The 14548-nt window shown below is 42.6% G+C and overlaps 1 protein-coding gene across 1 annotated transcript in view; it reads left to right on the top strand.

The window, feature by feature from the left end:
* The window catches only part of LOC145412194 (uncharacterized), a 146793-nt gene that overhangs the window by 66254 nt on the left and 65991 nt on the right, over positions 1-14548 (top strand). The window contains exon 7 of the mRNA XM_080282122.1: positions 11319-11487. Coding sequence (XP_080138248.1) covers positions 11319-11487 — 169 coding nt within the window. The remainder of the gene's footprint in view (positions 1-11318; positions 11488-14548) is intronic.

The following is a 14548-nucleotide window of genomic DNA, read 5'->3' as shown; positions in this document are numbered from 1 at the left end:
GGTCCTCTTGGTCATATATACGACTACACCTCATGATCATAAAAACCATTATGTCACACCACGTGGCTTTAACACACCACGTGTTCATAAACACCGCAACATAACATCATACTCTTCATCAGCACCTCATAAACACAATTCCATGTGGTCATAAGCATCATTACTTCACATGGTCATAAACATGACCACTTCAGGTGGCATAAACATCACCACCCACAACAGTATCACCACACCACATGATCATAAACACCAACACCAACACACCACATGTTCATCAACACAGCCACACCACGTAATATATAAACGCCACCACAACTCATGGTCATAAACATCACACCACATTGTCTTAAACACTGCCACACCATACACTCATGCAAAACCACCATACCACATGGTAATAGTTGTACATACTACCGCACCACATGGACATACAAACCCCCATACCACATGGTCATTAATACCACCACCCTATATGGTCAAAAGCACCACCACACCTCATTTTTATAAGCAGGATCACAACCAAACTGTGGCTGGTAAATAAGCATATATTCACAAATTTTGTTACCACAGTCATCAAAAATAATACTCAGAACATGCTTTTCCATAATCCCCGTTCATTTTGCCAAACTTCTTCCTCGTTACGAAAACGAATCAAGTTGCATACATTTTCATAATACTGAAATGTCATTGCAGTTTTCAGTTAATATGTAGACGCATTGTAGTTGAATTTAAAAAAGAAATATAAGCGAGAGAGACACGGAGCCGCCATGTGCTGACGCAGCTGGTCTAGCAGCCTTCTTTAAGATGTTTCAGTTTGAAGAAAATAGGTAAATAAAAAAAGGGAGGGGGATGAAGCTAGACTTGTGTAATGACCGGGAAGAGGAAACCAGTCAACTTTTTAACTCTTTAACTCTGAAACACGGGTGTCTGATTTCCCCACTGGCGTCAGACTTCTTGAGATTTCATCTTGCTCTCGAGATGAAAAAAAAAAAAAAAAAAAAAGCCGAGAGGCGCCCAGGTGGCAGACAGCGGGAGAAAGAAAACTATTTCACCTTGGTAGAAAAACAAAACATGTCTCAGAGACAAACTTGTTCAGGCTAATCGTTACTTTTCCTCAGCTTGATGATCACTGATTTATAGTATTCAGAGTTATGTGCAACGTGCAAAGATAAAATATTGTACATTCTTCAAAGTAGCTGACCTGATGACTTAATTCCACATTAGTTACTCGTACCACATTTCTCCTTTCTTACTCCTCCAGTATCCAGGTAGTACATCCAGCTCTGCCACTCTAACCTTTAAATTATCCCTGCAGTGGCCGTATTACCTACAGCCAGAGTTGCCAGACGCTTGAACATAAAATTGGACTGACTCACTGTGAAAAAAAGGGCAATTTAAGGGAGAAAATGACACACACACATACACACACACACACACACATATATATATATATATATATATATATATATATATATATATATATATATATATATATATATATATATATATATATATATATATATTGTTACGGAACAGAGAAAGATAATGTACACTTTAAGTGAGAATACTAAGAGTCACTACTGTCCTGTAAAGTTCCAGGTTCAAAACAAATGAGTTAGGTAAAATTACAAGTTAAAGTTTAATGCTCAAACTAACAACAAAACATTCAGGACTCATAAGGATAATGTAATGGCAAAAAACAGGTTAAATATATGGTTAACTGCAATAGCCTCTATTAACACGAAATTAGCAAGAGTAAATTTATCTAAGTCAGCCCTGATAAAATGAAAATACACTGGGTAAGGCTCAGTTAATGCAAGATAAATTATTACAGATACAAAATAGTATTAAAACTGGCTGACAAAATGAATCCCACATAAATTACAAAAACCTTACTAGGCCCAAGAATTAACCCTATGCTACACAGTACAAGAAAAAATGCAACAACAGTTATACTCAAATTACACACAGCTGCTAGATGGTTGGAGACTTCCTGAGAACTCACAATAATAATAACTGTACAGGGGAGGACAGAGATGTGAACAAAATGAGAAGTAGATCTAAGTGGCAATGATGCAGAGACTGAGCTCATTATATAGGGGCCAGCAGAGCTTGATACAACTTGTAAGAAGGACGCGCAAATGAAGCCATGGGGACAAAGAGCTGAAAATCCTGCTCTGAACAACAGAAAGGACGACTTACTCTACTATAACGGTAGAAGGGGGGAACTGAGGCAGAACACGCTCGTGATCAAACATGCAGCATACTGTGCGTTAAAATTACACAAAGGATGATGAAATCATAGGCTATGTAACACCTCCCCACAAAGAAAAAAGAAATTTACAAAGGAAATTTCTTATTACTCTAAAACAATCTGTACATGGCATTACAGAACATGCAAATGTCTTTCCTAATGTTACAAAACATGAGATCTCCCTGGCACGCTCAGTCATAGGTACTTGCCAGTATCCCTTTAACAAATCAAACTTACTTATGTACCTAGCCTTTCCGATCTTATCTATGCAATCTTCCACGCGAGGGAGAGGGTAAGTGTCTGTTTTGGTTATGTGATTAACACGTCTGAAGTCGATGCAAAGCCGCTGTGACCCACCTGGCTTAGGAACTAGAGTGACAGGAGAACTCCACTCGCTCTGACAGGGCTCAATCATCTTGTGGTCCAACAGGTAGCCAAGCTCCTTCTGGATGAGAGGAACTTTCACTGGGTTCACACGGTAAGGAGGCAATTTAATTGGCTTTGCGTCTCCAACATCGACATCATGCATCAACACAGTGGTTCTTCCTGGAGTGGCACAGAACACTTGCGGGTACTCCTGCAGTAATGCCGAAAACTCCTGCCTTTCCTCGGGAGGTAGATGAGAAAGCTTAGTCTGGAGATCATTCATGATATCAGGATTCTTCTCCAAACTATCACTCAGGCTCATACTGCATGGGAGAGCTTCACTTGCAGACTCGGGGGGAACAGCTACAGTGCAGACTGGGTTATTTTCGTCCCGCCTGTGATATAACTTTAGCATGTTGATGTGACACAGTTGCTTGTTCTTTCTACGATCTGGTGTGGCGATGACATAGTTGACATCACTGAGTTTCTTCTCCACGAAATAAGGACCACTAAACTTGGCTTGAAGAGGTTGCCCATGAACCGGTAGCAGAATCAAAACCTGATCTCCTGGCTGAAAGTGGCGTAACCTGGACTTCTTATCATACCAAGTTTTCATCTTCTCCTGAGCAGCTCCTAAATTCTCTCTCGCCAGCTGTAAAGCAGTGGACAGCCGTTCTTTGAACTTCATCACATACTCCAGCAGGTTGACGTCATCTTCCTCCGACAGCCAGCATTCCTTGAGTAACTTAAGGGGTCCTCTTACTTCATGGCCAAACAGTAGTTCAAAAGGTGAGAAGCCCAGTGATTCATTTGGAGATTCTCTTGCGGCAAACACAACGAATGGAAGACCTTTATCCCAGTCTTTCTGATGTTCCAAACAGTATTTCTTGAGCATCGATTTGAGTGTTTGATGATATCTCTCCAACGCTCCTTGGGTCTGGGGATGGTAAGCTGAAGACGTGATCTGGGTGATGCCCAACTCTTTCAGAGACTGCTTGAAAACATTCGACATGAAATTACTTCCCCGGTCTGACTGTACCTCCTTGGGCAGACCAAACTTTGTGAAGAACCCTAGCATTTCCTTAACCACGTTCTTTGCTGAGATATTTCTAAGTGGAATGGCTTCAGGATAACGAGTAGCCATATCAATCAGGGTCAACACATAAGAAAATCCTGAAGAAGTCTTAGGAAGAGGGCCCACAATATCCACCAAGACATGGGTGAAAGGCGCCTCAAAAGGAGGAATGGGAACTAGAGGTGCAACCTTTTCGGTCTGATTACACTTCCCCACAACTTGACAGGTGTGACAAGACTTACAATACCAGGAAACATCCCTAAAGATACCTGGCCAGTAGAAGTGTTTCAAAATGCGTGCCACAGTCTTCCTCACTCCAAGGTGTCCTGCCAAACTGGAATCATGAGCCACACTAATGATATCCTGCCTACAAACATGAGGGATGACAACTTGATGTACAACCTCCCATTCACAGTTGGCTGATGCTGTTGGGGGTCTCCACTTCCTCATAAGTACTCCTGACTTTACATAATAACAAGTAGAAGCACCAGCTGACTCTTCTTCACTGTAAGCAGAGTTAGCTAGACCTCTCAACTCAGGGTCAGCAACCTGCAACGCAACCAACTCTTGACGAGACAAATTATCAACACTACGGGGTACTGCCTCATCTGGTGAGTGGTCCAAATTAGCAAGAAAAGTGTCAGCTAGGATAACATCATCATCATCATTATCCCCTAAATCACCAGTAACTTTAGACTTAGCCCTAGTGACAGCACATGCAGGGAACACATCAGGGACATCACAATCCTGGGCCGCAGCCACTGGCTCACTAGACAACTGAGGAGCTGGACACACTTGATTTCCACCAATATCATTTCCAAGTAAGAAAGTTACACCTGACATTGGGAGTGTCTCAACCAACCCAACCATAACGAAACCATTAACAAAACCAGACTCTAAATTCACTCTGTACAGAGGGACAGAGAAGTAATTATTCCCCACACCTTGTAAGATTACAGTTTCATCAGAGGAATTAACATTAGAGCCTAGAACACTGGTCAGCATAAGGGATTGGCAAGCACCTGTATCACGATATATTTGAACTGATTTCCTGTCATTACTGTCCAGAGGACTGACAAAACCATCAGACAGGAAATTAGCACATGAACTCTTAAGAGTGTCACCCACGTTACTGCTCAAAAGAGGAGCTCCATCATGAGAATTTAAGTTACCCCTCAAAGCAGGTTCAGTTAACTCAGTTAAAGAATTCTGGGAACTCTCAAGGGTGGACACTAGACCAATTGACTGAATATTTAAAGACTCCTTTTTGTTCACATCACGCTGTCTCCTGAAACATTTCTCCGTAGTATGAGCAAGCTTACTACAATAAGTACATTTACGTTTCTGAAATCTAGAGGTGAAGCTGGCATTTTCTTCCTGAGAAACATCATCTTTATTCTCTTTCCTGTTACCTGTACGCTGAGTAGAGGCAACGTACTTACTCTCAGCTTTCCCTTTTTCTCTAGAATATCTCTTGTGAGTGAGAACATATTCATCGGCTAAAACTGCAGCATCAGACAAATTATCTACTCTTTTCTCATCAAGATATAGGCTTACATCTTTATAAATACACCTCTTGAAGTCCTCCAGCAAAATCATCTGCTTAAATTTACCAAAATCAGAATCCATATTCTTAGAATTTAACCACTGCTCTAACAGATCTTCTTTGATTTTTGCATACTCAACATGGGATTGCTTATCTTGCTTGTAAGTTGTCCTAAATTTTACTCTATAGGCTTCAGGAACAAGCTCATAGGCCTTAAGAATCAAGCTCTTAACTACATCATAATTATCAGATTGATCCTGAGGCAAAGATGCATAAGTTACTTGAGCTTTACCGGTGAGAACAGTTTGAAGGAGTACTGGCCAATACTTTTTGGGCCCATTAAAACCTGTAGCTACCCTCTCAAACAACTGAAAATACTTTGTTAAATCAGATTCATTAAAAGGAGGGACAAGTTTAACATTTTTAGCCACATCAAAATCATCAGAGCTAGATGATCCAGTTCCACCTTGTTTCATGCGATACTCATGGTCTGCCTGAATCCTGGCAAGTTCAATTTGTGCCTGAGCCTGTACCTGTGCCTCTTGAATACGAGCATTTGCCTGAAATTCAGCCTCCTGAATACGAGCCTGAGACTCCGCCTCCTTAGCATTTGCTTGAAATTCAGCCTCCTGAATACGAGCCTGAGACTCCGCCTCCTTAGCCTGAGACTCAGCCTCCTTAGCACGTGCTTGAAATTCAGCCTCCTTAACACGAGCCTCCTGCAGGGCTAGCTGTAACTTAGCTAATTCAATCTGCGTTTGCTCATTTGCAGGAGTTACATTAAACAAGCTTTTATTAATTATGCCAACAATTTGATCTTTAGAAGGATGAGAGTGAACTGCAATTCCCAATTGTTGAGCAACAAGCTTAAGTTCATTCTTTGTTCTGTTTTCTACATCACACACTGTTTGCACATTTGACAAAAAATCTTTGGCTTCATCAAGTGTAGTAATAGTAGACATCATGAATAAATCACAGTCACAAAATATCAAACAATATCCTTATGATAATATCCTGAATATCCTGATAAGAGGTCGCCAAATTTATGTTACGGAACAGAGAAAGATAATGTACACTTTAAGTGAGAATACTAAGAGTCACTACTGTCCCGTAAAGTTCCAGGTTCAAAACAAAAGAGTTAGGTACAATTACAAGTTAAAGTTTAATGCTCAAACTAACAACAAAACATTCAGGACTCATAAGGATAATGTAATGGCAAAAAACAGGTTAAATATATGGTTAACTGCAATAGCCTCTATTAACACGAAATTAGCAAGAGTAAATTTATCTAAGTCAGCCCTGATAAAATGAAAATACACTGGGTAAGGCTCAGTTAATGCAAGATAAATTGTTACAGATACAAAATAGTATTAAAACTGGCTGACAAAATGAATCCTACATAAATTACAAAAACCTTACTAGGCCCAAGAATTAACCCTATGCTACACAGTACAAGAAAAAATGCAACAACAGTTATACTCAAATTACACACAGCTGCTAGATGGTTGGAGACTTCCTGAGAACTCACAATAATAATAACTGTACAGGGGAGGACAGAGATGTGAACAAAATGAGGAGTAGATCTAAGTGGCAATGATGCAAAGACTGAGCTCATTATATAGGGGCCAGCAGAGCTTGATACAACTTGTAAGAAGGACGCGCAAATGAAGCCATGGGGACAAAGAGCTGAAAATCCTGCTCTGAACAACAGAAAGGACGACTTACTCTACTATAACGGTAGAAGGCGGGAACTGAGGCAGAACACGCTCGTGATCAAACATGCAGCATACTGTGCGTTAAAATTACACAAAGGATGATGAAATCATAGGCTATGTAACAATATATATATATATAAAGAAAGTGGCTAAATGAGGTGGTGGGTCTTCCGCACACCTTTAGTAAATATATTTACCAACAATTGCAAAATGAAGAAGTGTTCTTAAAGTGCATCACATACATATCTGATAAAAGTAGCGATAGTATAATATACAAGGATATGCTGAGTGACACTTCCCATAGCCTGGGACCGAGGACAACATATAGTACAGTACATCCGGTGCCCTGGTGCACTGGGGCGTGCGCAAAACGCACCCTCCCAATAGACCTTCTGTACTCTCTCATGTCTCTCTCGATCTCTCTCAGCTCCACTACTCTATTAATTGTACATGTATTTCCATGTCTGAACGAATTTAAAATTCATTGGCTATGATTAACCAACTTAGGGTTTAGCCTATAGTTTTAATATTCGGACTAAATATTTACTGAGAAATGTAAGAATTGTTTTACATGTCAACATTGGTTGCATAAATGTATACTTGTAAGCACCTGAAAATTAATGAAAATGACAGAAAAAGACAGTTTTAGACTGTCCTTTTTTATAGAAATAGAGGGACAGGAACTTCCCCAAAAGGACAAACTGTCCTCAAAAGGACAAATTTGGCAACCTTCCAACAGCCATATCACGACTGGTTTCTTAAGTTTAACCCAAAATAGAAAAGGACGGTTTTATATTGTCATTTTTAACGGAAATAAAAGGACAAACTTGCCAGCAATCATGTGGCGGCCGATTTCATAACTTTAACTTAACTTTAATTTTAACTACACTGTTCATGCGTCCTCCCAAGCTATTGCTTTTCAGATCTGTGGCTGAATCTTACCTCTCTTGTCGCTCAGCTCACGAGCACGATGAAACCCAGTATAGTGAATTACTTATAACCTGACAAAAGTTTTCAAACCCCATTTACTGACGACTAGTTATTGTTAGAACGGAGGGATGATTTGAGTAGTTAGGAGACTCTTATCTATCTATCTATCTATCTATAGGCCGACGCCCAAATCCAGCAAAGGGTGGCCGCAGACAAAACGCCTCCAAGTCGCTCTGTCACCCACTATTTGACTACCCTCCCCCCAACTCACCCCCCCCTCCCTCATATACCTCTCAACTCTATCCCTCCACCTCATCCTCGGTCTACCTCTCCCTCTCCCTCCCTCCACCTCACCTAGATACACCCTCTTAGTTAGTCTTTCATTCTCCATTCTCTTCACCAGTCCAAACCACCTCAATGTATTTCTCCTAATCTTCTCAACCACATCCACATCCACCCCACAGCGTTCCTTCACTTCTTCATTCGTCAACCTGTCCCTCCACGTCACTCCACATGCTCCTCTCAAGTAACTCATTTCCACTGCTCTCACTCTTGACTTGTTCCCCTCTTGCAAGGTCCATGCCTCGCTTCCATACGTCAGGGTAGGGATCACAATACTATCATGCAGTGATTTCTTAACTTCCACACTCACCTCCCTATTTCTCATCACTGCTTTCAGTGTACCAACAACCTTCCTTCCCTGCTGTACCCTTTCAAGCACTTCATCCCCCAAAGTTCCATCCTTACTCATCACACTACCCAAGTACTTGAATGCACTCACATTCTCCATATCCTCACCATCCAACCTCACTGCACACTCTGTGACTTCATTCCTCTCAAAGACCATAACTTTACTTTTGTTTACATTAACTTTCAGATTCCTCCTCCTACACACTGTCCCAAATTCATTCACCAAACCTTGCAACTCCCATTCATCTTCACTCAGCAGTACTGTACCATCAGCAAACAGCAACACCGGAAGCTTCCAAATCTCATCCTCATTCATTAGAGCCACCCCCACATCCACTGCCCTACCCTGCACCTCTTTACAACCCCATCCATGTATATATTAAACAGCCATGGAGACATCACACAACCCTTTTTCAGTCCCACATTGAGATCAAAGAACCCACTCAGCTCACCATCCACTCGCACCGTAACCCTAGCTCCCTTGTACATACTCTTCACAGCACTCAACAATTTCCCCTCCACTCCATATATTCTTAATACCTTCCACATACCTTGCCTATCTATTGTCATAAGCTTTCTCCAAGTCCATGAAGGCAGCATACACTTTCCTTCCCTTCTCTTGATACTTCTCCACTAAACATCTTAGAACAAATATCTGATCTACACACCCTTTTCCCTTCCTAAATCCCCCTTGTTCTCCAACTAGCTCCTCTGTCATATGCCTAATCCTATCAATGAGTATTCTACCATATATTTTACCAGTCACACTAAGTAGGCAAATCCCCCTATGGTTACCACATACTTCTCTCTCTGCTTTTCCTTTGTATAAAGGAACAATTATACCTGATTTCCAGTCCTCTGGAACCCTTCCCTCTTCCCAAGCCAATCTACACAACTTCCATATCCACTCCACAACAATCTCACCCCCATACCTAAGCATTTCACCACACACTTCATCAATTCCTGGGGCCTTTCCCAAATTAATCTTCTTCATCGCTTCCACTACTTCCGCCCTACTGATCTCTTCCTCCCTCCTCTCATCTCTTCTTCTCCCAGCCATTCCCCAACCACTTATACTCGCACTGCTCTCACTCTCTACATTCAACAAATCCTCAAAGTGCTCCTTCCATCTCCTCAGTTTCTCTCTCTTCTCCACCAACAATCTATTATTCCTATCTTTCACTCCCCTACTATTTCCCCTTTCACACTGCCTTACTTTCTTTACCTCCTTCCAAAATAATTTCTTACTCTCCCTCCATTTCACACTCAGATTCCTCCCAAACTCTTCATCCACTTTCTTTTTACTCTCCTTCACCAGTCTCTTAACCTCCCTTCTCCTGCTCACATATACCTCTCTCTTCTCTCTCTCATCTTCTCCCCTACCTCTACTCGCTAACCATTCACTATATGGCTTCTTCTTTTGTTCCACAGCTCGTTTCACCTCATCATTCCACCATGCTGTCCCTTGCACACCCTTGCATCTCCTCCTCACTCCACAAACCGCCTCACACGCTGCGCCTATCTCTTCCGTGAATATCTTACATACGTCTTCCACCCCTTCCATCTGCTCTAGCTCATACCTTCCCCATCTTTCTTCCACTATGCTCTTATGCTCTGTTATTTTCTCACTATCTTGCAATTTCTCCACTCTTCTCACAGTAGTTGCTTCCTCCTGTCTTCCCCTTCGTCTCCTCAACCACTTTCTTTGCAGCTCTACCTTAGCCATCACTAAGTGATGGTCCGAGACTCCATTCCCCCACGCTCTCCACACTCTTGCATCCAACACTTGTCTTCTCATTCGCTCATCCTCACACACGTAGTCTATCATTGCCTTTCGTTCAACAAGTTCACCATCCATCCTCATCATTACTCTCCATGTATACCAGTGGATCGTCTTATGCCGAAAGTAGGTGTTGGCTATTGCCAACCCCTTACAAGCACAGATGTCCACCAAAGCACTTCCATTCCCATCTACGTCAGCTGGCACACCCCACTGACCAACCACTCCATCCTCTCGTACATTCCCAACTTTGCCATTCATGTCTCCAATCAACAGCACTCTCTCGCTCCTCTCAAACTTGTCCATACACGCTTCTACACTCGCCCAAAACTCATCTTACACTCTTGCCACTCGATCCTCTGTCGGGGCATACACACATACAATCGCCCACGCTTGTATACCTACTTTCATCCTCACCCATACAATCCTTTCACCCACTGTTCCATACTTTCTTATATTCTCCTTCCACTTCTTGCTTATCATCAGACATACTCTCTCTCTTGCCCTCTCATTTTCACTGACTCCCGCACATATACCTAAACCATATTCCCATTCCCTCACCCTTTCACCTTCCCATTTAGTTTCAGTCAATCCACATATATCCACTTTTGCATCCTCAAGCACCTGAACAATCTCTCTTTCACTTCATCATTCACTCCTCTCACATTCCACGTTCCAACCCTAAGAATGTCCTTTGTCCTTTCCTTAGTCGTCAACGTATGGTCCGTCCGGGTCCGAGGCGCTTTATTCGCTTTTTTAGTTAGTTCTTTTTACGGGGTGGGGCACTAACCCACCACCAACCCTTTTAGTTGCGTCGTACGACAAGCAGGGATACTGGGGGAGTATTCTTGAAACCCCCCCTACCCCCAGGGCACAATATTAAAGTTACGGGAGTGCACCAGTTCCCTCAGATGAATGCCAACAAACTCTAATACTGTACTACCACCCACTACCCCCTCCAGGAAATCCACTATGACTCAGCCCGAGGTGGGGTGAGTGTGGTTACGGAGGCGGGGGAGGTGATGCGTTCAGCCCTCCTCATCCAGCGGGCTACCTCTGGAGACTCCGGCAACTACACCTGCCAGCCAACAGGAGTGGCCCCAGCTACGGCAAGGGTCCATGTGCTGTTAGGTGAGTCTCTCTCTCTCTCTCTCTCTCTCTCTCTCTCTCTCTCACACACACACACACACACACACACACACACACACACACACACACACACACACACACACACACACACACACACACACACACACACACACACACACACACACACACACACACACACACACACACACACACACACACACACACACACACACACACACACACACACACACACACACACACACACACACACACACACACACACACACACACACACACACACACACACACACACACACACACACACACACACACACACACACACACACACACACACACACACACACACACACACACACACACACACACACACACACACACACACACACACACACACACACACACACACACACACACACACACACACACACACACACACACACACACACACACACACACACACACACACACACACACACACACACACACACACACACACACACACACACACACACACACACACACACACACACACACACACACACACACACACACACACACACACACACACACACACACACACACACACACACACACACACACACACACACACACACACACACACACACACACACACACACACACACACACACACACACACACACACACACACACACACACACACACACACACACACACACACACACACACACACACACACACACACACACACACACACACACACACACACACACACACACACACACACACACACACACACACACACACACACACACACACACACACACACACACACACACACACACACACACACACACACACACACACACACACACACACACACACACACACACACACACACACACACACACACACACACACACACACACACACACACACACACACACACACACACACACACACACACACACACACACACACACACACACACACACACACACACACACACACACACACACACACACACACACACACACACACACACACACACACACACACACACACACACACACACACACACACACACACACACACACACACACACACACACACTCTGAAGAATGTTATTTGATATTTCCAGAGGCTTAATGGTAAGGCACTGACCTGACCCCCTGACTGCCGGCAGAGACCGCTTTTCCTTGCAACTTGGTTTTTGGGTACGGTACTTGTTGTCTTTACTGGAGTTTCAGGTGGAGAACTTACTGTAGCATCATTTTTGGCCTCTGGGTTATCATCGACTGGAGTTAGAGGCTGGGCTTCCTCAACAGTGTTGTCGTTTAGTTAGAACCATTTAGTACAAAAAAGCGCAGTGCCATGTAATTATTTTTATCAGTATTACTGGGGAGGGAGTATGGGTTGGTATAAGGCAGATTTTTCTCACGTTTCTACTAAGGGAGGTAATACAATCTGAAGCGAGATCTGGCAGTCCGACTGAGGGAACGGTGGTGTGGATTTTTTGCCATGTTAATATAGGATCTCTACTTCCGTTGTCCGTGTGTGCAGGTGTGTTTTGATACAACTACAGAGTTATGTAAAGATGTTGCTGGCTGGCGACATCCATGCTGTTGGGGAATGTGTGGAAGATTAGCGACTATTGTTATTGTCTCTCACTGGCATTGTATTACGGAAGGATTCGGCATGGTAACATGGGAGTGGTAAGTGGTGGTGCTATGTTCGGTGTCGGCTCGCGGTCACGTGTGGATGTTCGTGATGGTGGCTTTTCACTGGTGCCGATAGGCAAAGATGCTGAAGATAACTGAAGTACAGTGATATCTCAGTTAACTAACTCATGATTAACCGACTTCTAAATAAACAGTCCACCTAACTGTATGATCATTTACGCCCAGACATGAACGGCCTGGGCATCAAGATATCTGTGGCTATTTTCGGTCTCTTCATTCATTATTCCACTGTGAAAATACTAAACTTTTATATGTTAAACAAGCCTTTATCAAAGACGTATCCCCACCATGTGGTAAAGAAAATAAGATATGCAGTAATAAGTATGACATTTTCATATCTCCGGAAATAAACTAGGATTCGTACACTAATGACTGGGATAATAATAATAATAATAATAATAATAATAATAATAATAATAATAATAATAATAATAATAAACTCAGGAATCAGTCCACCAAGTTTCATTTTCAGCTGCTTGTGCAGATCGGACTGAAATCTCTAGTAGGCACATCCAACTTATCAAGACAGAATTTTCCTTATATGGTCTTAGCTCATGAATTACAGACAATTTGAGAATTTTACATATGCGGGCATCAACTACGACACACACTTAATCTTTCTGTGTGATATGAAACCAATCCACCTGGTGGTTTCCAAGATACAAGCCGAAACAGAAAGGATAAAACGACAGATTTTTTTTTTTTTATATGCTCATATCTTGTAAGGTACAGGTAATATGGCAATTTTACGTGTACGGGCATCAGCTGCGACACATACTCTATCTGTGTGATGTGAAACCAATCCACCAGGTGGTTTCCAAGATATAGGCCTGGACGTAAAGACGGACAGACGGACGGACAGGGGTGATTACTATATTCCCACCATATGGAATAATGGTGTGGGTAATAAAAGTGACCACTGATATCGACGGGGATCTTGGAATGAAACGATGTCATGTAATACTCATTATTCTGAAAAAAATAAAAAATCCTGAAGAAACTATGGCGTCGCACTATGCTTTGGTCCTGAGAACAATGATATATCACAGGAAGATTAAGTATTAGTTAATGTTGTTGTTGCTTAACTCCAGTATGTTTGGCTGAACAGACCGGTCACAGCAGGTAAGCAGCCAACTCTACAGGGTTGTCTCCTAAGTTCAGGGGACCATTTGTGTTGTGTTTACATTTAGTGTGGCCTGGCCTCTGGAGTCCTCGGTAATGTGATGTGTAGGTATATTCCTCAGGTGGGGCACGTGTCGCTTGTGATTCCATCCAACCTTAAGATTAGTTCATTACTGAGGGCTAGTTGATGTCTTGATCTAAGCCTAGTTAGGTGAACCTGATCAGTACTATTTAAGGAG

Source organism: Coenobita brevimanus, chromosome 92 (assembly GCF_032717465.1).
Source record: "Coenobita brevimanus isolate Jiangsu-jjx chromosome 92, ASM3271746v2, whole genome shotgun sequence".
NCBI lineage: Eukaryota > Metazoa > Arthropoda > Malacostraca > Decapoda > Coenobitidae > Coenobita > Coenobita brevimanus.
This window is presented reverse-complemented; position numbering and strand designations above follow the sequence as displayed.